The sequence below is a fragment of the Pan troglodytes genome, chromosome 4 (genome assembly GCF_028858775.2).
Source record: "Pan troglodytes isolate AG18354 chromosome 4, NHGRI_mPanTro3-v2.0_pri, whole genome shotgun sequence".
Classification (NCBI taxonomy): domain Eukaryota; kingdom Metazoa; phylum Chordata; class Mammalia; order Primates; family Hominidae; genus Pan; species Pan troglodytes.
The window spans coordinates 39,617,737-39,640,425 of record NC_072402.2 but is presented as its reverse complement, the minus strand read 5'-3'; the positions used below and the strand labels follow the sequence as shown (position 1 = coordinate 39,640,425).

Here is a 22,689-nt window from a genome sequence, read left to right as displayed (position 1 = left end):
GAAAACCCCGATTTCAAAACAGCCACATGCAGTTTAATTTCCTTAAAAGCTTAGCCGGAAAAGGTTTCTGTGGCTTGCGACCCCAGCTGGGCTTGAGAGAAGGCTCTGCACATTGGGGCGGGGGCGGGCACAAGGTGATCGGAGGGAGGGGGATGACTCGCAGTTGTGTTTTGAGTGGTTGCCTTGGGTTATCTTGTTCCTCCAGCACACACACACTCAGTTTCTTGTCATAAGGGGAACCCTGTTATTTTGTAGACAAAAAGTGACAGAAGCAACTTTCGAAGCAAAAAAAAAACAAACAAAAAAAAACCAAAAAGACGAAGAAGAAGAACAAAAGTCAACGTGAAATCTCCCCAGAGGAAAAGGAACCGCGCTGTTTGTCCCTCAGTAACTGAGCAACACCCCGGACACGAAGGGCTGCCTGTGACTTCTGCGGTTTTTCTTGCACTTCTCCGCGTTGGTTCACTTCCACCCTCGAAACTCTCCAGAACCGAGAAATAAGGCGGGGTGGCCGCCACCCCCAGGCCACCAGCTGTGCGGGGGCCCCAGCTGCAGGGGGTCCCGGCCCAGCGTCCCTCTCCGCCCCTTCCCTCTCCCCCGGGGGAGAAGGGGCGGGTCCACGCGGCCTGGGCGCTGCGCCCGACACGCGGTAGGGGTCGCTGCGTCTCGGCGCGCGCTCCCACCGCGGTGAATAACAGGGCCTGGCTGGAGGAGAAAGGAAACCTGCTGCGGGAGGCGGCGGCGACCGGCCAGGGAGCGAGGGAGGAGAGTTCACTTTTACTTCAGTGTCAGCGCGCGGCGGCCGTGGCTGGCTCTGGCGAGAGAGCACCGAGGGAGTGGGTCGCAGATCTTCCGGCGGCCAGGGGAAATCGGCGAGAGGCGGGATCCGAGCGCGCCGGCGGGGCGCAGAGCCCGCGAGCCTGGCCAGCGAGGGTAGCCGCGGGGGGCGCGCCCCGGGCGGGCCCCCGGAGACGCGCAGGATGCCACACGAAGAGCTGCCGTCGCTGCAGAGACCCCGCTATGGCTGTAAGTGCGCCGGGCGCGCGGGGTTCCTGCTGGCCTTGGGGAGCTCCCTCCCCGAGGACGGCGTTGGAGAAGCCGAGGGAGCCGGTTGCGCGGCGCAGAGGAAATTGGAAGGCAGCAACTGCGCGGCTGGCAAAGTTGGGAGCTGGAGTTGCAAAGGGCAGTGAATCGCGTCCCCCCGCTCCCCCCGCCCCCCAATTCCTAATATCCAGCTGGCAACCCAGACCCTCCACTCCGCATACCCAAACGGGGTGCGCGGGCAGTGCGGGGATTGCGCTCTGGGACAGACCAGGTTGGGATTTTAGGGGTATCAGGTGAGGAGTCCGCGGAGCTCCGGGTCGCCGCCGGCTTGGGCCAGGGGGTGGCGTAAGGCACCGGATTCTTCCAACTCAGAAGGGGAGGAAAGTTTGTTTGCTGTGGCTACAGGTGGGCACCGCAAGTAGGGCGCCGGCGCACTCTGCTAGTGCAAAGCCGGCTTGACTGGAAGGGCGGGAGTCTCCTCCTGTCCCGCGCCCTCGAACTTCACCTGAGCCGCTAGAGCCATTGGCCTCACAGGTGTAAGTCCCTCCCCTCTGAAACCCCCCAACCCCTTTCCTCCCCGCTCCCCTCGCGCGGGAGGATTGCTGTGTGGAGAGGACGCGGCACTAGACTCCGGGGAATCCGGCGGGAGCCCGCGTGACTTGAACGAGATGGTGTCGATTACCCAGCCAGGGGCTGCCCTCGGAAATAGGTTGCTTTGGCCGATCGTGAGTGGATGGAGCCAGATTAACACCAACCACGTGGCTTCATGTGCAGAGTTCAGAGTCCTAAACATGTGCCAGGAAGCATTTCCTTTAAAACAAACAGAAAGTTGGCCTGCTGTCTCTCCAAGGTGGCCCTGTCAGTGAACCCAAGGCCGAAGACCACAGGTTAATCTTTGCCCAGGCTGGCCTTGGTGGCAGAGGTACCAGGTTTGGGTTAAGGTGGTGATACCTTCAGCAGGGTGTTTTGTTTGTGTGTGTGTGTGTGTGGTTTTGGATGGTGCGTAAGGCCACTGACTTGCTTAACCGAAAAAGGGCTCCTCAACTTGTGTAGGTTCTTTCCCCTCCTCCCCGCTGGCGTGTCAAAGATGGGAGGTTATCTTTCCTGTGTTACCCTTGCAGTGAGGGGGAGGCCTGAGGACTACAGCCTCTGTACTCTAATGCATTCAGCAGTTGACTGAGACCCAGCTTTTTGCCTTTTGGTAAACCACACAGACAGCAGAGCCTCTTGGGTTCAAGAGGGAACGCTGTGCTCATTCAGTGTTTGCAGTGCCAACCTCAGGTGGGACCCAGCTTTTTGCCTTTTGGTAAACCACAGATACAGCAGAGCCCGTTGGGTTCAAGGAGGAATGCTGTGCTTATTGAGTGTTTGCAGTGCCAACCTCAGGTTGGTGGAAGTACTTTAATGTGACCAGCTCTCAGAATATATGGTGGCTTCACTGTGTCAAATGATAAGATAACCACAAACTTCTGCAAACTAGGTGAATCTACATGAACAAATGATTTCTTGCTATCACATGATTGATGTCGGCCCTCATGAGCAATAAATAGTGCAAAATTTCCGTGAATGTGGTACATGAATGCAGCATTTCTGTCAGTCCCTGCATGTACATCTGTGATGCTGCTTGATTTTCTCGGAATAAATCTGTGTTTTAAGTGCACTCCAGAAGAAGCTATCAAGGGAGTCCAGATCTGGCAAGCCTGAAGCCCACTCCACAGGGCCGCTTTCTTTGGAAATCTTCATCCGGCTTTCTTCACCAATGTGGTGTAAGGGGGTGGTGTGCCATCTTGTTGGAATCAGTCCCGGTTACTTTCCCTCCACTCAAGTGCTGGCATTCAAGTTGGTCACTTAACACTGTCAAAATGGAAAATATTTGCCTATGTTTCCAGACTTTCTTGTCACCCTGAAATATTAAGGCTTTAATATGACAGTTATCTCATTAAAATGAACGCTTTTATAATTTTGGTTTATGAATGGTGTATTTTCAGTGTATTCAGAACATGATATCTAGCAGAATAGATTTTGGCGTTAATAGGCATTACCTAACATTACCTATTCATGCAGAAGAGGGCTATTTGGTGTGTTAGTGTAATTTCTGGTTGTTGTTGGCTTTCTGAGCCTCCTATCAACATGAGACTGAAAATCGTGCTGTGAGCTCTTCATGGGAAGGCTAGGGAAGGATAACACAGGATTGTCCTTGCTCTGTTGTGTTCTAGGGCTGTGCTTTTTCTTGTTTATTGGTTTGGTAAATACAGGTTCAGTAAAACCTCAAATTATAAGAAACAGGTGTTACCCCTAGCATTTAAAAATAAAGCAGCAATACATTGTAATTTCAGTTCTAGTGCTGAACGTTCTGAGTATAAGATGTTTGAGACTGGGCTTTAAACACAACTTTTTGGTAGTTTGAATTAAGTTGTCTATTGTTTATTTTGGGTCTGAGCTTCTGTTCTGCTCTCTCTCCTACCCACTTGACTCCTCATTTAATTCAGTAGTTCTTACACAAAGTAACTAACTCAGCTCAGGGCTGCTATGGTCTTTCTCCTCTGTACCAGGCTGAATGTCTGTAAAAGGCCACATAATAAATTGTACTTGAGGGATTTCTCAATGAGTTCTCCATGAGGCCTCTGACTCTTCTCAGGTTTCTGACAGATGCAAGATTGCTGAAGTCGCCCTGATTTGCACACAGGAGCACTGGATTGAAATTAAATAGACTATTTTCTATTTAATTTCCACTGTTATTGGCCACATCTTCCTGCAATCTGTGAAGCTATTTTTGTATAATGTTAATACTACAAACAAAGCTGAAACAATTCAGTAACACAATTCTGAAGGGAAGAGGTGGAAGAAGGAAGTGATAGTAGGTAGCTGTTTAAACTAATGCAGACATAGACATAGTATGTACTATATATTGTATGTATAGTATTTTTCTATACTCAACCAAATTAAGATGACACTTACGCTTAGGTGTGATTTGTGAATAACTTGTGTTGTTGTAATGGATTATGATGTATCTGCCAAATTAATTCTGAAAACACATTGCTGCCATGATCTGTCGTAAGTTTTGTTCCAGTTACGTGAGAGTTAAAAACACCAGCAAGAGCAAAAGAGGGGTTTGTGACTAGGCAGATGACTTCACTTACCACTGATAACCCAATCAACACTTAAGTGACTACAGTGGGTCTCCAATGATTGCATAGGCAAGAACTGTGGTTTTCTACACTTTACAAGATTCAGAGCCTTCCTTTCATGAGATACATTGTACAAAAATTGGGGATCAATGTTTCACTGTTTGCTTCTTTTAAAAAGTGCAACCTAAGTCCAGCATGTTGTGGGGGCGGGGAAGGGGAAGTTGAGAAAGATTCTGGTTGAGCATTATTATTATTTTTTTTTTAGGCAGTATCTTGCTCTCTCACCCAGGCTGGAGTGCAGTGGTGCAATCATGGCTCACTGCAGCCTCAAACCTCCCAGCCTCAAGCTGTCCTCCCACCTCACCCTCCTGAGTAGCTGGTACCACAGGCACACATCACCACACCTAGCTAATTTTTGTATTTTTTTGTAGAGATGGGTTTTCACCATGTTGCCCAGGCTGAGCTCAAGCAGTCCTCCCTCCTCAGCCTCCCAAAGTGCTGGGATTACAGGTGTGAGTCACCACACCTGGCCTGATACTGTGAGCTTTTGGGTACTACTCTCTGCTCTTATCTGAATAGTGAAGTTACTAAGTTAGTTACCTGGAAACTGGAGTTTTGGGGTGGTCAGTGCAACTAAACTCTTATCCATCTACGATGACCAATCTGAGATGAAATTTAAGTTCTGAAGTAGTTAAACGCAGTTGTGTAAAAGGTGATTGAATAAGTCGGTATTTAGCATAGCTCAGCTGTAACATCCTATCAGTGCTTTCATTTGAACCATAGAAAGGTATACGCAGCCTTATCTTGAGATACTGTCTTCAGTAGACAAAAAGTCAAGCTGCTCCCTCATATGCTGGTGTTTTGGTTGAGCTTTTCAAAAGGATCTTTAAGGTCAACAGCTAAAGTGTTATTTTAGTATGGTTTTAACTTTAATTACACATGCTGTTAGCCAGAATGACTTGTTTGGGAGAGTTTAAGCTTGTAATACCGAGTTTGTTTTAGAATTTAGTGTTATTTGGGGTGTTAACTCCTTTTTCTCTAGGGAACCAATGACTTACTATCGCCATCTACCCTCTTACTACACAAGCTTTTTAACAGCCCCTTCTATTTAAAAGGCTGGGCATGGTGGCTCACACCTGTAATCCCAGGACTTTGGGAAGCCAAGGCGGGTGGATCACATGAGGTCACGAGTTTGAGACTAGCCTAGCCAGCATAGTGAAACCTTGTCTCTACTAAAAATACAAAAATTAGCCTGGTGTGGTAGTGCATGCCTGTAATCCCAGCTACTTGGGAGGCTGAGGCAGGAGAATCCCAAATAGGGGAATCCCAAGCAGGGGAATCGCTTGAACCCGGGAGGCAGAGGTTGCAATAAGCCGAGATCACGCCACTGCGCTCCAGCCTGGGCGAAAGAGCGAGACTCTGTCTCAAAAAAAACAAAACCTAGTATACAAACAGATCTAATGCTTACCATGTCTTGATGGTAACCAAAAGAGAAACAAAGGCTACTCAACATCTGATTTGATAGGGTCAGGTAAGTCCTACAGGGCAGGCAGTTTAATATGGGATATGGAACAAAGGTTTGTGAACATACCAAGGGCTAGGTGCTTTTCATGTGTTACTGTTATCATCGGCTCATTATGGCCTTTGAGAGGGCCAGTGGTTTTCCATTTCACAAAGAAGCTGAAACCCCTAGTACTGTGTGTCAAGGCCACCCTGCTAGCTGGTGGCAGGGGAACTTGAAAGCAGCACTGTCAGATCCTGGAGCCTTTCCTCATTGACTGTTGCAACTTTGCTGCCCCTGAATCATAAATGTTCACCCCTTCTGTGTCTTTAAGTAGTTTGTCATGATTCTCTCAAGATGTAGAAACCTCTAGCTATTTATGCTGGATGTGGTGGTATACACCTGTAGTTACAGCTACTTGGGAGGCTGAGGCAGGAGGATCAAGATTTCCAGGCTGTAGTGTGCAATGATTACAACTATGAATAGCCACAGCTCTCCAGCCTGGGCAACATAGTAAGATCTGCCTGCCCCCCACCCAACCCAATCTCTCTTATTTATTTATTTATTTCTTTATTTTGAGATGGAGTTCCACTATGTCACCCAGGCTGAAGTACAGTGGTGAGATCTGGGCTCACTGCAACCTCTGCCTCCTGGGTTCAAGTGATTCTCCCATCTCAGCCTCCCAAGTAGCTGGGACTACAGGAATGCACCACCACACCCAGCTAATTTTTGTATGTTTTAGTAGAGGTGGGGTTTCCCCGTGTGGTCAGGCTGGTCTCGAACTTCCTACCTCAAGTGATCCGCCCGGCTCAGCCTCCCAAAGTGCTAGGATTATAGGTGTGAGCCACCACGCTCAGTGAGACCCCATCTCTAAAACAAACAAACAAAAAACAACAACACAAAAAAACCTGTGGCCATTGGATAGTGTGCTCATTTATAAATAGATGCATAAAGTTTATTTTGCTGCTGAATTTTTTCCTCCCAAGAAACAGCATAGAATACATGGGCTTTTTTTTTTTTTTTTTTTTGAGACAGAGTCTTGCTCTGTCACCCAGGCTAGAGTGCAGTGGCATGATCTCAGCTCACTGCAACCTCTGCTTCCCGGGTTCAAGCAATTCTCATGCCTCACCCTCCTGAGTAGCTGGGATTATAGTCATGTACCACCATGCCCGGCTAATTTTTGTATTTTTGGTAGAGATGGGGTTTCATCATGTCGGCCAGGCTGGTCTCGAACTCCTGAGCTCAAATGATCTGCCTTCCTCAGCCTCCCAAATTGCTGGTATTACAGGCATGAGCCACCATGCCCAGCCTTACATGGGCTTTTCATAGAATACATCCAAGCTTCATCAAAAGATTTTGTGTATACTTAGAAACATCCCATCTCTTACTGTGAGGTGCTGAAGTGAAAGGCTTTTCCATAATAATATAGTGACGTGCCCCAGTGATTGCTAATAGGATAATTTGTAAAACATGCTTTATTACATACACTGCCCATACCTTAAAGTCTGGGATTGTTGAGAAATGAAATAGAAACTTGTAGTAGTGAAGCTGACCTGCGAGCTGATACTTTGTCACCTTACTGTTCTATTTTATTTTTCTCTCTTGAGATGCAGTGTGGTGCTGATAAAATGGCAGAAGCTTTGGAGTTGAATAGATGTGGGTTTGAATTCTGACTTCCATTGCCTGCCTCAGTAGCCTTGGGGTTTTCTCCTGTACCTTGAGAGGTGTGTGGAAATGATATATCTATAGAGGTGGCTGATGTGGTTCCTGGCACATAGTGCTAAACAAGTTGTAATGGTTTCAATTAATTGAGCACCTAATACTAGCAAAGTATTGTGATGAATGAAACACCGCTTAGCTGCTGATAGCTTACCAGAGAATCTGGGTGACAAGTAAAAATGCTTATACTTTTAGTGCCCTTCCAAGTTCTGTGGAAGAGAAGATATGAGAAGGATGGATTTGGATGGGGGCAATGGGAGGGCTTCATGAAAGTTGTGAATTTGAAATGACCTTGAGGAAGGTCAGAGGAAAACCTGAAAGGCGTGCTAGTATATTTGTACTGTGGAATCTTCTATTTATATAGGCAATAAAGGACAATTGGAGCTGTCCTGAGGAGAGTCACCTGATGCAACCCCTTACTGATGTATCTTCTTGTTCTTTGAGATGGTTTAAAAAAAGAAACACCCCAAACTTTTCATTAGAGACATGGGTGAGTGGCCCAGTGAAGTGAGTGACAGGGGAGGCAGGTGTGGCAAGACAGCGATGTGAGCATTTGGTGCCCTCTCTGCTGGCTGCTTAGCGGCCTCTTCACTGTGCTTCTGGGTTTGGCTGTCTTTTGGATGAACAGCTTTGCCAGAGGGTTTTGCCGAGGATAGGTGAATTCAATGAGAACAGGTAAGAAAATGAGTTGTATTTAGAGCAGGACAAGGATCTTGACAACTGAATTCTCTAGGGGGTAGGGTTTCTCTCACCTCATTTTTCTTCATTCTCTCCATTAATTGTGGCAATGTTTACCTTTCAGATTTTACTGATTTATGGTCCTGCAATGTCCAGCATCCCAGTTTTATTGAAGAATGACTTAGACTGTGTTTCCAATTCATTGGCAATTGCCTGAGGAACTTTCATTTAGACTTTTTGTGGGATTTTACTAAGCTCTAATTGGACCTTCCTTTAATTTTATAATCGTGTATTATGTATGACTTCTTCTTGCCAAGGTGCCTAAGAGGAGCTTACAGCTGTTTATTTAGTATATGCAGTGGTTTTCAAAGAGCAGTCTCTGGAGCAGCAGCAGCAGCAACAGCAGCGGAGCATCTCCTGAGAGCTTGTTGGAAAGGCAGATGCCCAGGCCCCACTCAGACCTGCCAAATCAGAAAGCCTGCGACGGGGTCTGCAGTCTGAGTTTTAACAGGCCCTCCAGGTGATTCTGATGCGCTAGAGCATCAGAAAGGTAAAGAGGCATTTCTGATATACAGTTACTCTTCACAGTGCTTGCAGGTTTTTGTCAAGTAAGTGAAAACACATGGGTATGTTATGGAAAGCTTTATTTACAGTATCTCTTGAATGTTTGATTTGTAAACCACATGCTAACCAGGCCTTGATTACTTTACAGGTTCATGTTTATTTTATAGAATTAATTTTGCTATGACTTTAAGTTTGCTTTTCTTTCTTCTGGGAAACAAATGTGATTTGGAAGGTGCTGTAGTTTGAATGTATTCCCCAAAGTTCATGTGTTGGAACGTAGTCCCCCATGCAGTAGTGTTGGGAGGTGGAGCCTAATGAGTGGTGATTAGGCCACCAGAGTTCTGCCCTCGTGAATGGGTTAATGTTATTGTGAGAGTGAGTTTGGTAAAAGGATGAGTTCAGCCTCCTTTTCTCTCTCTTTCACCCATGCGATGCCTTTTGCCATGTTACGGTGCAGTAAGAAGGCCCTCACCAATTGCAGGCCCCTCAACCTTGGACATCCTAGCCTCCAGAACTGTGCGGAAACAAATTTCTGTTCATCATAAATGACCCAGTCTCGGGTATTCTGTTATAGCAGCACAAAACAGACTAAAACAAATGGAAAAGTTTAAAATCTCCACTGACTAGAGATAAAGCAAGGTTAGCTTCCCAGGGATTTCAGCTGGAAGTGAGGCTTATAGGAGCCATTGGGAAGGCTGAGTGAACGGGGAACCTTTTTGTGTAAGAAAGGGAACTCTAAGCCTGGAAATTCTGAGCTTCTAATCCCTGGGGGTGGCACGTGGGGGGCTGGACAGTAAGAATTGATAGATGTCCTCCTCCTCCATTTTTTTTCTCTCCAGGACACCTTACAGTGTTATTCATTTATTCGTTTATTCATTCACAATTTTTAGAACTGTTGAATATGTTAGCAGAGATATTATTTGATAGACATAAGTGCACCCAGGTCATTCCCAAATTGCAGGGAAACTACCAATCTGTTTATTTTACTGTTGATAAAAGATAGGAGGACATTTTTATTGTTTATTGCTTGGGATCTCCCAAAAAGAAGATTTCTAATTGGTTGTTCTTTCTCTATTACTACTAAATCTCTGAAGGAAGACATTTTAATTTTTTTAAAAATTAGGGTGGTTTATTTCTTGATAATTTTTATTAAGAGATAGGATCTCACTATGTTGCTCAAGCTGGACTTGAACTCTTGGGCCCAAGAGATCCTCCCACCTTAGCCTCCTGTGTAGCTGGGACTACAGGTGTGTACCACCATGCCTGGCATAGCTCCTGATAATTTTGTCTCAGTTCTCTTATTTTACTGGCAATATGAATTCAATCTTAAGTAATGTTAATGCATATCCTATAGTTGTCTCCAAATAAGTAGACTTGATTTGCATATAATTGAAGCAACATATATTTCACATACTTATGCTTAGATTCAGTATCTAGCCAGCAGCTTGGTATCCTGGCAGTTAGAAGATACTCAGTAAATATTTGCTGTTATGACAGGTTTGCATAACATGTCTATACTGTATTGTTTGTCTAAATGAGGAATTTATTGTCTGTCTAATTAAAGATCATCTTGGCAGCTTTCAGATGCCATGCAAACATTAAATGTTGAGTTTAGATTTGCTTCCATCCCCTGTGGAACCTGGGCAGGTTGTTTTAATTTCTCTGTGCCTCAGTTTCCTCATCTGTAAAATGTAGGTGGAAAATGCATCATCAAAGGATTAAATGATTTAATAGATGGAAATGTACATGCTCAAAGTGTGCTCCCATGGAGTCAACACCTAAAGGGCAGGGATGGTGATGGCAGAACCCCCCTCATTACTGCTGCCCCTTGGTCTGTATCCTTCTTTACCTGTATCCTTCTTTACCTGTATCCTTGTCTACCTCCTTGCCTGTTCTTTTTCACTTTAACAGAATGTGGATTTAAAATCCTAGCCCTATTTTCTTTTTTCTTTTCTTTTCTTTTCTCTTTTTTTTTTTTTTTTTTTTTTGCGATGGAGTCTCACTGCGTCGCCTAGGCTGGAGTGCAGTGGCACGATCTTGGCTCACTGCAACCTCCACCTCCCAGGTTCAAGCAGTTCTCCTGTCTCAGCCTCCCGAGTAGCTGAGACTACAAGCACATGCCATCACACCAGGCTATTTTTTGTATTTTTAGTAGAGATGGGGTTTCACTGTATTAGTCAGGCTGCTCTTGAACTCCTGACCTCAAGTGATCCATCCGTCTCGGCCTCTGAAAGTGCTGGGATAACAGGCGTGGGCCACCACGCCCAACTCTAGCCCTATTTTCTCTTCAGAATGGGAAAATTCTTAAGTTATCTATATGGAAATACTTCAGTCTATCAATTTGGGTGGGGACCAAATTAATCCTTGTGTCTGTATACTTAAAAAACTAATATGTTCTATTGTTTCCAGATATAGCCGAGGTGGGGAGAACATTTGGACTTCTGTGTTGTATATTTTGCCATCTTGCAGGGGATCTTGGAAGTGTCATTCTGAAGTTACCAAGCATTCTCTTATTTCATTTAGGCTTCCAAGTTGAAGTTGGTCGTTGCTGCTGCTGTTGCTTGTCTAAAAGCCTGAGGGTTTATAATGCTATCTAGATGGGAAGGAGCTACTTGAAATGTGTTTGAATCTTTATGCTTGCTTCAGAATGTAGAGTTTGACTTAGCTACCAGGGTCAGCCAACCTTGTGGTGAACCCAGTCCTGTGGGAGTTTAGAAGGGAGGTGAGGAAGAGGAAGTACACTTGGTACACTGGGTTCACCTAACGTCCCTCAGGCCTCACCACCTCTACAAAGTTAATGAAGTTTTGTGTTCATAAGCTCAGTGAAGCTCAGCTGAGAGGACTAACTGGAATGTTGGAGCCATTAGGAATCGAAAACCTGGGCCGCAACTCACGTGCCCACTTTTTAAAAAAATTCTAGTACTTTTCATAGAAGATGTTTGCTAGTAACCCCTCTATTATTCCTCACCTCCCCAAAAGGGGACCATTGTAATCAGCCAGTCTTGATCCTTGAGATTGTCACTTTTCTGTTTTTTTGCCCCAGTCCTACACGAAGCAGGCTTCTCAGGGTGGGATGAGGGGCCTGGTAAGATAGTCACATAGTTAGCCTCATGAAATATGACTCCCCATTCACCTGCCCCCTAAACTGTGCTTCCTCAGGTAAGATCTAGTAAGGCAGCCCACCAGAGCCTCGCTGCATGTTGAACTCTTAGGAAGTTTGTCCAAGAAATGGTAGTTATAGAGCTAATACAAACATGCTTTTGCTCTCATTCTGTTCTCTACTAATGAGTTTTATTTTCCAAAAAGAAACAAAGATACATTTATTTGTAAAGAATATATAAGGCCGGACATGGTGGCTCCAGCCTGTAATCCCAGCACTTTGGGAGGCTAAGGCAGGAGGATTGCTTAAGGCCAGGAGTTCAAGACCATCTGGGCAACGTAGCAAGACCCTGTTTCTACAAAAACAAAATAAAAAATGAATATATAAAGATAATTTTTTCCTCCGTGAGAACCAGGGTCACGTGAGGCCCTTCCCTGCTTTGGCACTGATTCTGGTGATAGTCTCAAAAGCTTCCTTCCTCAGTTCTCCAGTCTAATCTTTGCTATTAGTTTGAATTGGTTAACAGGTTGGAGGATTGTGCTTGCTTATTCCTCTTCACTGGACTCTGCCTGTAACTTTTCACATTAGATTAGGGGAACTCTGAGAAAGAAATGGAGCTTATAATGTGCTTCTGTATTGTAGCTTTGATATCTCTGAAAATGTGTACCTTTCTCTGATAAGCAGGACAAATAAGACAAACCAAACAGGGAGGGACATCCTCATCCTGTGGACATGTGAATATTTCTAGAAGGTTATGCAAATAATCTAGAAGGTTATAATATCTTTTTAGAAGTTGCCTTTGGGAAGAGGGACTGGGGGCAGGAGTGGGAATGCGATTTGAAATAGTTTTCACCATATGCTGTATTACCCTTTGAAAAAATAAAGCAAATGTGTGTTTTGGAAAAATATGTTTTGAGAATAATGTGGACAAAATAGAACAGCAGTAAAATCCATGAGGAATCAGGACTGTATCTTTTGGTCAATGCTGTATCCCCACTGTCTGGTACATAGGTCAACATGGCAGCAGTGATTCTGTGTAGGTAATGAGATATTTTGTGATTAATATTTTTTCTTCTTCCTCAAATTTTCAGCTATACATGTTTTTATAGTTAGACTATAACAGTTGAGTTAGAAAAATTGTAAGTTACCCTTTGCTGCTCAAGATACAAAGTTCTCTTTGGCTACAAACTTTGCCTTATGAAAATTAGTCTGAAAGATAGATCAGTTATTATTGGAAGGATTCAGTGGCTATCTAATTTTCCAAGTGTGTATGTGTGTACATGCATAGAGAATGAGGGACAGAAATGTTAAGAGGCCCAGGACCCTATAGCTGTTAAACTGTTGTAGTTAATAATTTGTGAAAGGGGCCAGGCACAGTGGCTCCCACCTGTAATCCCACCACTTTGGGAGGCTGAGGCAGGCAGATCACTGGAGGCCAGGAGTTCAAGACCAACCTGGCCAATGTAGTGAAACCCTGTCTCTATTAAAAATACAAAAAATATTAGCTGGGTATGGTGGCATGTGCCTGTAATCCCAGCTACTCCGGAGGCTTAGGCAAGAGAATCCCTTGAACCCAGGAGGTGGAGGTTGCAGTGAGCTGAGATCATGCCACTGCACTCCAGCCTGGGCAACAGAGGGTAACTGTCTCAAAAAAAAAAAAAAATGTGAAAAGAAAGTGTGTAGGAAGCAGATCTGTAAAAGGTAGTAATGAATCAACTAGTGTCCATGGGGGAAATAAAGGTTGTGACACAAAAGTGGAGTGTTCTCTTGACTCACAAAGTGAACTCTGAAGAGCCTGTGAAGAGGTGAACTACTCATGACCATTCCTTCATTCAACAGGAGGTGCTAGATGCCATGTATAAGGTGGAATTTACATAGGGTTTATGACCAAATGCCTTCAGGGGTCAAATGTGATCACAGCCTGTATAAAATAATAGGAAGCTTTGGAGTGTCTCTCAGCTGGAGAATGCATTTGCTGCTTTCGTCACTCAAATTGGAAGGAAAACATTTGTGAGCAGTGTACAGGCAAAACAAGATAGATTAGTCTTGTTTAGCATCTTGGAAGCTGCCACTGGCCCCAGCATTATGCTGTAAAGTGGAGGTAGCCATGGAAGTACCGTGACCTTAGACCAATGAGAGACGAGAAGCACTGTGATAGCAAGACCTGCATCTAGCATCTGAGGACTTAGACTGAGGTGCCACTTACTGTGTGATATTGGGTATAAGTTCTTCGAGCTTTTTTTTTTTTTTTTTTTTTGAGACGGAGTCTCACTCTGTCACCCAGGCTGGAGTGTGCAGTGGCGCGATCTTGGCTCACTGCAGCCTCCGCCTCCCGTGTTCAAGCGATTCTTCTGCCTCAGCCTCCCAAGTAGCTGGGACTAGAGGCGCATGCCACCACGCGTGGCTAATTTTTGTATTACTAGTAGGGACAGGGTTTCATCATATTGGCCAGGCTGGTCTCAAACTCCTGACCTCGTGATCCGCCCACCTCGGCTTCCCAAAGTGCTGGGATTACAGGTGTGAGCCAACACACCCGGCCTGAGCTCTTCTTTATTTTTGGAGACAGGGATCTTACTCTATCACCCAGGCTGGAGTGCGGTGACATCATCACAGCTCACTGCAGCCTCCAGCTCCTGGGCTCAAGTGATCCTCCTACCTCAGCCTTCTGAGTAGATGGGACCATAGGCATGCACCGCTATGCCCAGCTAATTTAAAAAAATTTTTTTTGTAGAAACAGTCTTGCCATGTTGCCCAGGCTGGTCTGAGCTTCTTTCTACATTTGAAAAGTGGGTTTATGTTTACCCTGTCTCAAAAGAGGGTGAGGTATGGGAGATTGCTCTGAAAATTGTTCAAGTGTGTGTGTGTGTCTACAGCGGGGAGGGATTTACCACTTATTTGAATAATTCTTTGGTGAAGACTTATTAGTGTTGAAACGGGTTTATCATTTAATCATTACCTCAAAGGCAATGCTACCTTAGCTTTGTGACATATGTTTTAAAATAAATAAATTAATTATTTTTGAGATGAAGTCTTGCTCTGTCACCCAGGCTGGAGTGCAGTGGCGGGATCTCTGCTTACTGCAATCTCCGCCTCCCGGGTTCAAGTGATTCTCCTGCCTCAGCCTCCTGAGTAGCCGAGGTTACAGGCGTCTGCTACCATGCTGAGTTTTATATTTTTAGTAGAGACAAGGTTTCACCATGTTGGCCAGTCAGATCTCGAACTCCTTACCTCAAGTGATCCACCCACCTTGGCCTCCCAAAGTGCTGGGATTACAGGTATAAGCCTCCGCGCCTGGCCTATTTATTTATTTTTTGAGACAGGGTCTGGCTGTGTCACAGGCTGGAGTTCAGTGGTGCGATCTTGGCTCACTGCAACCTCCGCCTCCTGGGCTTGGGCCATTCTCCCACTTTAGTCTTCCAAATAGCTGGGATTACAGGTGTATGCCACTATGCCCAGCTAATTTTTGTATTTTTAGTAGGAGATGGGGTTTCGCCATGTTGCCCAGGCTGGTCTTGAACTCCTGAGCTCAAGTGATCCGCCTCCCTCAGCCTCCTAAAGTGCTGGGATTACAGGCATGAGCCATTGTGCCTGGCTGATATGTGCTTTTTTTTGAAATGGTGTTTGAAATGAGATTTTCCTGGCTGGGCGCGGTGGCTCACACCTGTAATCCCAGCACTTTGGGAGGCCGAGGCAGGCAGATCATGAGGTCAGGAGTTCAAGACCAGCCTGACCAACATGGTGAAACCCTGTCTCTACTAAAAATAAAAAAATTAGCCGGGCATGGTGGTGGGCGCCTGTAATCCCAGCTACTCAGGAGGCTGAGGCAAGAGAATCGCTTGAACGTGAGAGGCGGAGGTTGCAGTGAGCTGAGATTGCGCCATTGCATCCCAGCCTGGGTGACAGAGAGAGACTCCATCTCAAAAAAAAAAAAAAAAAAAGATTTTCCTTTCTCCTTCAACTTGAAAGGCAACATTTTGCATTTTGGTAGCACTATCTTTGAGATGTAACTTTTTTGAATCCTAATATATGATTTTTAGCCAGATTCTTCCTTGTCCATCTTAGCATTTCTTTTACTACGAAGTGTGAATTTTGAAAACAGAAGTTAATAGTAAGACTCTCTGAATTGAGGCTGGACCCGGTGGCTCACGCTTATAATCCCAGTACTTTGGGAGGCAGAGACGGGAGGATTGCTTGAGCCATGGAGTTTGAGGCCAGCCTGGGCAATGTCAGGAGACTCTGTTTCTACAAAAAATCTTTAAAAATTAGCTGTACTCTAGCCTGGGTCACAGAGTGAGACTCCATCTCAAAAAAAAAAAAAAAAAAAAAATCTCTAAATTGAAAAGACTTCTTAAGAGTAGTTTCTTTGAGACCCATGCTGTAGGAAAATATTTCATCAAGGGAAACTACTCTGCGAGGGAGGGGACATCTGTATTTTTAACACTGGAGGATAAAGCTTGGGAAGGCAATTCTGTCTCCTAATCTGATGACAGAGATCCTCTCTTTATAAAGCTTATGGCTTATTCTCAGGAAAAGTAGGGGGGTGAGTGTGGAAGATAGCGTGGCTGGGGTCACTTAATGCTTGAAAAGGTTTCCTAGGGCTGCTGAGTGTCAACAGCGGGCCAGCCTCCTAGGTTGATTACACGCCCTTGACTATTATCCACACCAGCATAATATCCCATCTTGGATTAGAGATCATCTAATTCATAGTTGTCAACCTGGCTACCCACTGAAAACTCCAGGAAAGCTTTACCAAGAAAATGTGTGTTCCCTGGATATTGTCACTATCCTCTGTTTATTTGGGGATAGAATATTCTGGCATAGGTGTTTTTATTTTAAACTTTATTTATTTATTTATTTGACAGGGTCTGGCTCTGTTTTCTAGGCTGGAGTACATTGGCATGATATTGGCTCACTTCAGCCTCAAACTCCTGGGCTCAAGCTGTGCTCCCAAGTAGCTAGGACTACAGGCATGCACACCACACCTGGCTAATTTAAAAAATATTTTTTGGTTGAGACAGGGTCTCACTAGGGTTTTTTGTTTTGTTTTGTTTTGTTTTATGGAGTCTCACTCTGTTGCCCAGGCTGGAGTACAGTGGCATGGTCTCAGCTCACTGCAACCTCCGCCTCCCAAGTTCAAGCAATTCTCCTGCCTCAGCCTCCCAAGTAGCTGGAATTACAGACACATGCCACCACATCTGGCTAATTTTTTGTATTTTTAGTAGATACAGGGTTTCACCATGTTGGCCAGGCTGGTCTCGAACTCCTGATCTCAAGTGATCCCCCCACCTCGGCCTCCTAAAGTGCTGAGATTACAGGTGTGATCTACCATGCCTGTCCTCACTAGGGTATTCTTTTTCTTTTTCTTTTCTTTTCTTTTTTTTTGTGTTTTAAACACTTTCAAGCTCTCAAAACCTCAAAGAAGGGTACAATGAACATCTATTCCCTTCACTTAGCTTTACCACCTGTTGACATCTTGCCACACCATTCCATCTACAGACATTGGGATGGCTCACCCCTAAATCCTTCAGCACACATCTCACATACTGAGAAAGACATTCTTCTCTCCAGCTTCATCCTCAGTGTTACCATTACTGTGTGTTCAGTTCCATTGTTCAATATAAATTCCACACTATGATTTCCCCTGCTATGCTTTATAGCCATGTTTTAGGACCCAGGTAAGTTTCTCGCATTGCCTTTGGCTGTTATTCCTCAAGGCCTTCCCCAGCCTGGAACAGTGGTCTCACCTCCCTCTCAATGCAATGACCCTGAATCCTCTGAGGAGTCCAGGCCTGTTTCCTCCAGGTGTATCACATCAGGGGCTACAGTGTCCACCCTCCCACTACTGGTGATGAATAGATATTTTTAAAAACCTCCCTAGGAGATTCCAATGTGCAGCCAAGGTTTGAATTCATTGAATTAATTAAATCCACCCTACTTTATTTGTATGTGTTTTTTTGGTGCTAAAATACACATAAAATTATCATTCTTACCATTTTTCAGTGGACAGTTTTGTGGTATTAAGTACATTCACATTGTTGTATAACCATCATCACGATCTATCTTTGGAACTTTTTTTTTTTTTTTGGAGACAGAGTCTCACACTGTCACCCGGGCTGGAGTGCAATGGCATGATCTCGGCTCACTGCAATCTCCGCCTCCCGGGTTCAAGTGATTCTCCTGCCTCAGCCTCCCAAGTAGCTGGGATTACAGGTGCCTGCCACCACGCCCGGCTAATTTTTTGAATTTTTAGTATAGATGGGGTTTCACTAAGTTGGCCAGACTGGTCTCGAACTCTTGACCTCGTGATCCGCCCACCTTGGCCTCCCAAAGGGCTGGGATTACAGGCGTGAGCCACCGTGCCCAGCCTCTGGAACTTTTTTATCTTCCCAAACTGAAACTCCATATGCATTAAATAATAACTCCCATTCTCTCTCCTCCCAGCACTGGATAACCACCATTCTACTTTCCATTTCTATGAATTTGACTGCTCCAGGTACCTCATGTAAGGGGAATTATACAGTATTTGTTCTTTTATGTCTGGCTTGTTTCACTTAGCATGTCTTCAGGGTTCAACCATGTCATAGCATGTATCCGTACTTCCTTTTTAAGGCTGAATAATATCCCATTGTAGGTACAGGCCACATTTTATTTATCCATTCATTCATTGATTGATACTTGGGTTATTTCCACCTTTTGGCTATTGTGAGTGCTGCTACAGCGAACATGGGTGTACAAACATCTGTTTGAGCCTTTGCTTTAGTTTTGGGTATATACCCAGAAGTGGGATTGCCAGATCATATGGTAATTCTGTTTAATTTTTTGAGGAATTGGATACCTATCACTTTTTAATGGAGTGAATTGAAGAACACTTCAAAGAATGAAGTATCCATGACTTGAAGGAAGAAGCCAATTAGAATGCCAGCCTTTAGGCTCCTGTTTGGATTACCTCCTGGGAGGTCATGTGTAAATTCATCTTTTCTTCACACGAGATAAAGAGCAATGGGTATAAAGTCTAGCTGTGGCAGCTGGGTGCAGTGGCTCATGCCTGTAATCCCCGCACTTTGGGAAGCTGAGGCAGGAGGATCGCTTGAGGCCAGGAGTTGGAGATCAGCCTGGGCAACATGGCAAAACCCTATCCTCTGCAAAAAAAAAATACAAAGATTAGCTGGTCGTGGTGGTGTGTGTCTGTAGTCCCAGCTACTTGGGAAGCTGAGATGGGAGGATCACTTGAGCCCCGGAAGTTAAGGCTGCAGTGAGCCATGATAGTGTCACTGCACTCCAGCCTGGGTGACAGAGTGAGACCCTGTCTCATAAAAAAAAATCTAGCTGTGGCAAAATTTACTTCTTTGTGACTTCAGGTGTGACCTCAGATATGCAGGACAAGGGTCACAGTTTTTCATTTACATTAATCATGACTTTTTAGAATTTTTAAAGTTTTTGATTGGTGACTTAAATAGTGCATAGACAACAAGTTGCCTTTGACCTCTATAAATAGTGTAAAACAAAGTAACAGGCTGCCTCTTGGGGCATATGGGATTTTCAAAATAGAATATTGTTTTGTTAACCTGGCTCATCCAAATACTGTGCGATCTTGAACAAGGTCTTAACTTCCCTAGCTCATGTTGTTTAGCTGTAAAATGGGGATAATAATGGTAATCAGATTGAAATAAGCTAATCTATGTGCTTGGTGCCTGACACATAGAAAGCATTCATTCAGTGCAAGCTATTAATATAATATTTCCCATTGATTTTAAAGGTGTTTAGACAATTCCAATACACCAGAAACTGATATTTTTAAATGAGTTATTACTCTTTTACAGGAGGTGGCATCTATTTGACTGTCTTGAGATGAGACTGGCCTGGGGGCTCTAGAATGGTGGTGCTTAACTGGAGCAAAAGGTGGCAGGAGCATGTGAGAGCTCTAGCATAACTGTGGCCTTAAAGTAAGCAGACGCTATGTATTTCCTAAGGGTGAGTGTTGATAATTTTTATAGATTGCTGAGGCCACAGGGTCCAGATTAAGCAAGTGTGTTCCGAGGAGTCTGACTTCACTGTGCTTTGACTGAGGTAGATCCAGGACTCAGTAGGCGGCTGTTTTTGAAGGCTGATCATTCTTCCACTCCTTCATTGGAAATTAGCCAAGAATTATAAAAACAACAGTTTAACTCCATGCAACCAAGTGGTTGTCTCATAATGATTAGTTTGGAGCTTGTGCTAAGTACTCTGTGTGGAGTTCCCAGGATTATTTAACAAGAGAAAATGTTGGCTCTGCAGGAGAGCCTAGTAAATTTTGAAACGCAGACAATCCTACTTCAGTGGAAAAATCCTGATCTTAACCCTGAGTCTCTGGTCTGTCTCTGGCTCCCTTGTGCAATCTGGGGGGATTGTGCTTCATGTCTGGTAGAAGAGGACAGGTCTATGAGAAGGAGGCATGTACACACAGCTCTAAGAAGTGGGGACCGGCTTCTACACTTCCTGCCAGGTTAATCTCAAATGGTGCAGATAATAACAAACACATATGATGCTTCTATATGCCAGGTGCTGTTTTAAGCACTTTGTAGAAATCGCCCAATTTAATCCTTGTAACTAAACTCTGAGGTTGGTAATGTTATCCCCATTTTATAGGTGGGAAAACTGAGGTGCAGAAACATTAAGTAACTTGCCCAAGGTACAGCTAGTAAGTGGCAGAATGAACCAGGCAATGCTACGCCAGGCTTTGTGCCTGTCATGCCTGCTGAATACAAGCTAGAAAGACAGCTTTTGGGTACTTGGTACTCTGTCTTCTGAGTAAAGGATTTATCCATTTTATTAGTTTCCTGTTTGTTCCTGCTATAAAAAATTACCACTAATCAACTCAGTATAGCCATTAAATTTGGGAAAAGGAAGAATTTTAGACATTCTAAATTTTTTGGCACAGTGACTGTCTAATCATGAACAGCGATGTGCATTGCCAGGGAAGAAGCTGTGAGTTACTGGGGTTGGCTGGTACCTGCTATTAAAATGGTGCTGGTACCCGCTATTAAAATGGTGCTTGGTCGGCCGGGCTTGGTGGCTCATGCCTGTAATCCCAGCACTTTGGCAGGCCTAGGCGGGTGGATCACGAGATCAGGAGTTCAAGACCAGCCTGGCCAAGGTGGTGAAACCCCGTTTCTACTAAAAATACAAAAATTAGTCAGGCACAGTGGCGGGAGCCTGTAATCCCAGCTACTTGGGAGGCTGAGGCAGGAGAATTGCTTGAACCTAGGAGGCGGAGTTTGCAGTGAGCTGAGATCGTGCCACTGCACTCTAGCCTGGGCGATAGAGCAAGACTTCATCTCAAAAAAGGAGAAATAGTGCTTGGTCATCATCAAAGCTGAGAAGTCATCACAAAAACAGATGAAAGAAGAAAGAGTGGGAAGAGTGCAGAAGTAGCAGATATGCAAGAAAGGATTTAGAAGCATCAAAAGGCACATGAAGCCATGGTGGGCACTGAGCTAGTGAGAGAGGGCACAGTAAGAGTATCACTGTTTAGAAGAAAGTAACTCATGATGATAATTTACACTGTCTCTCAGTGACTTAAAGTGTATTCAGCACATTCTGAATAGGGAAACTGGGAAGCATGGAATCCTTTATAGAGCAGTTTTCTACCACGTTTACATTGTAGCACCTGTAGGTTTAGCAAACAGTTAAATGGAAAATAGGCTCATTTAGAAGCTCTTTAATCAGGCAGGATGGCAGAGATATATATTGTTCTTAAAATAATTTCTATAGCAACAGGACTTTCTGAAATATATCCATAACTCAGTTAGGAATATCCACTTTCTATTTTTTGCCTTGGGTAATCAAAAACAGAGACCCAAATTTGGGACTGAACTGTAGAATTCGTGAGGGGCTTCAACATTGTTTTCAGTGTGTTTATTCCCCCCTGCTTTCATTGTCCTTGTCTACTTTTATTTTCCCTTTACCCAATTTTAAGATTTCTTTTATTTATAAACCTTTATTTCCCTAACAGATCTTTTTTTATTTTTATTTTATTTTATTTTTTGAGACGAAGTTTTGCTCGTTGCCCAGGCTGGAGTGCAATGGCACGATCTTGGCTCACTACAACCTCCGCCTCCCTGGTTCAAGTGACTCTCCTGCCTCAGCCTCCTAAGTAGCTGGGATTACAGGCATGTGCCACCATGCCCAGCTCATTTTGTATTTTTAGTAGAGGTGGGGTTTCACCATGTTGGTCAGGCTGGTCTCGAACTCCTGATCCACCTGCCTAGTCCTCCCAAAGTGCTGGTATTACAGGCATGAGCCACCACACCCGGCCCTAACAGATCTATTTTTGTAAACCTCCTCAAATATTTTTAGGAAAAACATGAGATATAATTAAAGTGTTCATTGGACAAGTGAGTGGTTGGGCTCCTCTCTGCCCTCAGGGAGCTGATTTTCCGGGAGGCGACATGGCCCACTGGCCCAGAGCTGGGCTCTGGCTCTGTCATTTGCTAATGCTTAGCTCTGGTTTCCTCTCCTGTGACCTGAAGTAATGAAATTGTAGTATCTGCCTGATGGCATTATTAGGACAAAATGGAACAGCAAATATAAAGCACTCTCACAGAGAGAGTGCCCAGTGAGAGAAGGAGGAAGCATTCTGTGAAGAGGAGACAGGCTGTGCCCAGGCCCGGCCTTAATGCATCATGCACGCAGGATTGATTAGGGAAAGGAGAGCACGGTGCATGGAGGGTCTGGACTGCCGTGGAAGGCAAGTATTCTGGAGACACTGAGGAGGCATTCACAGTCAGACCTTTCCTGCTTCTGCCTCCTCAGCTTTCTTTATCTTCCTGCAGGACTCTAAGCCTCTGCCTTTCTTGCTTTCTTTCCCTGCATTCACTTAATCCATCTGGAGACTATGCTAGCTCAGTTAAGTTGGGGGGCTGCCCTCTCTAGTGGTTCCAGCAGGACTGAGGATCGGTTCAACACTCATAACACTG

General features: G+C 44.7%; 1 protein-coding gene across 3 annotated transcripts in view; it reads left to right on the top strand.

The window, feature by feature from the left end:
* The first annotated feature begins 601 nt into the window (after positions 1-601).
* The window catches only part of IQGAP2 (IQ motif containing GTPase activating protein 2), a 304,162-nt gene continuing 282,074 nt past the window's right edge, over positions 602-22,689 (top strand). Inside the window, exon 1 of one of the 3 annotated variants that reach the window (XM_001146396.6) lies at positions 602-1,026. In XM_001146396.6, coding sequence (XP_001146396.1) covers positions 981-1,026 — 46 coding nt within the window. In that variant the 5' untranslated portion in view covers positions 602-980. Of the gene's footprint in view, positions 1,027-1,864; positions 1,967-22,689 lie in introns of those variants that run through there. The other 2 variants (XM_009448991.4, XM_063811148.1) reach the window with 2 other exon arrangements.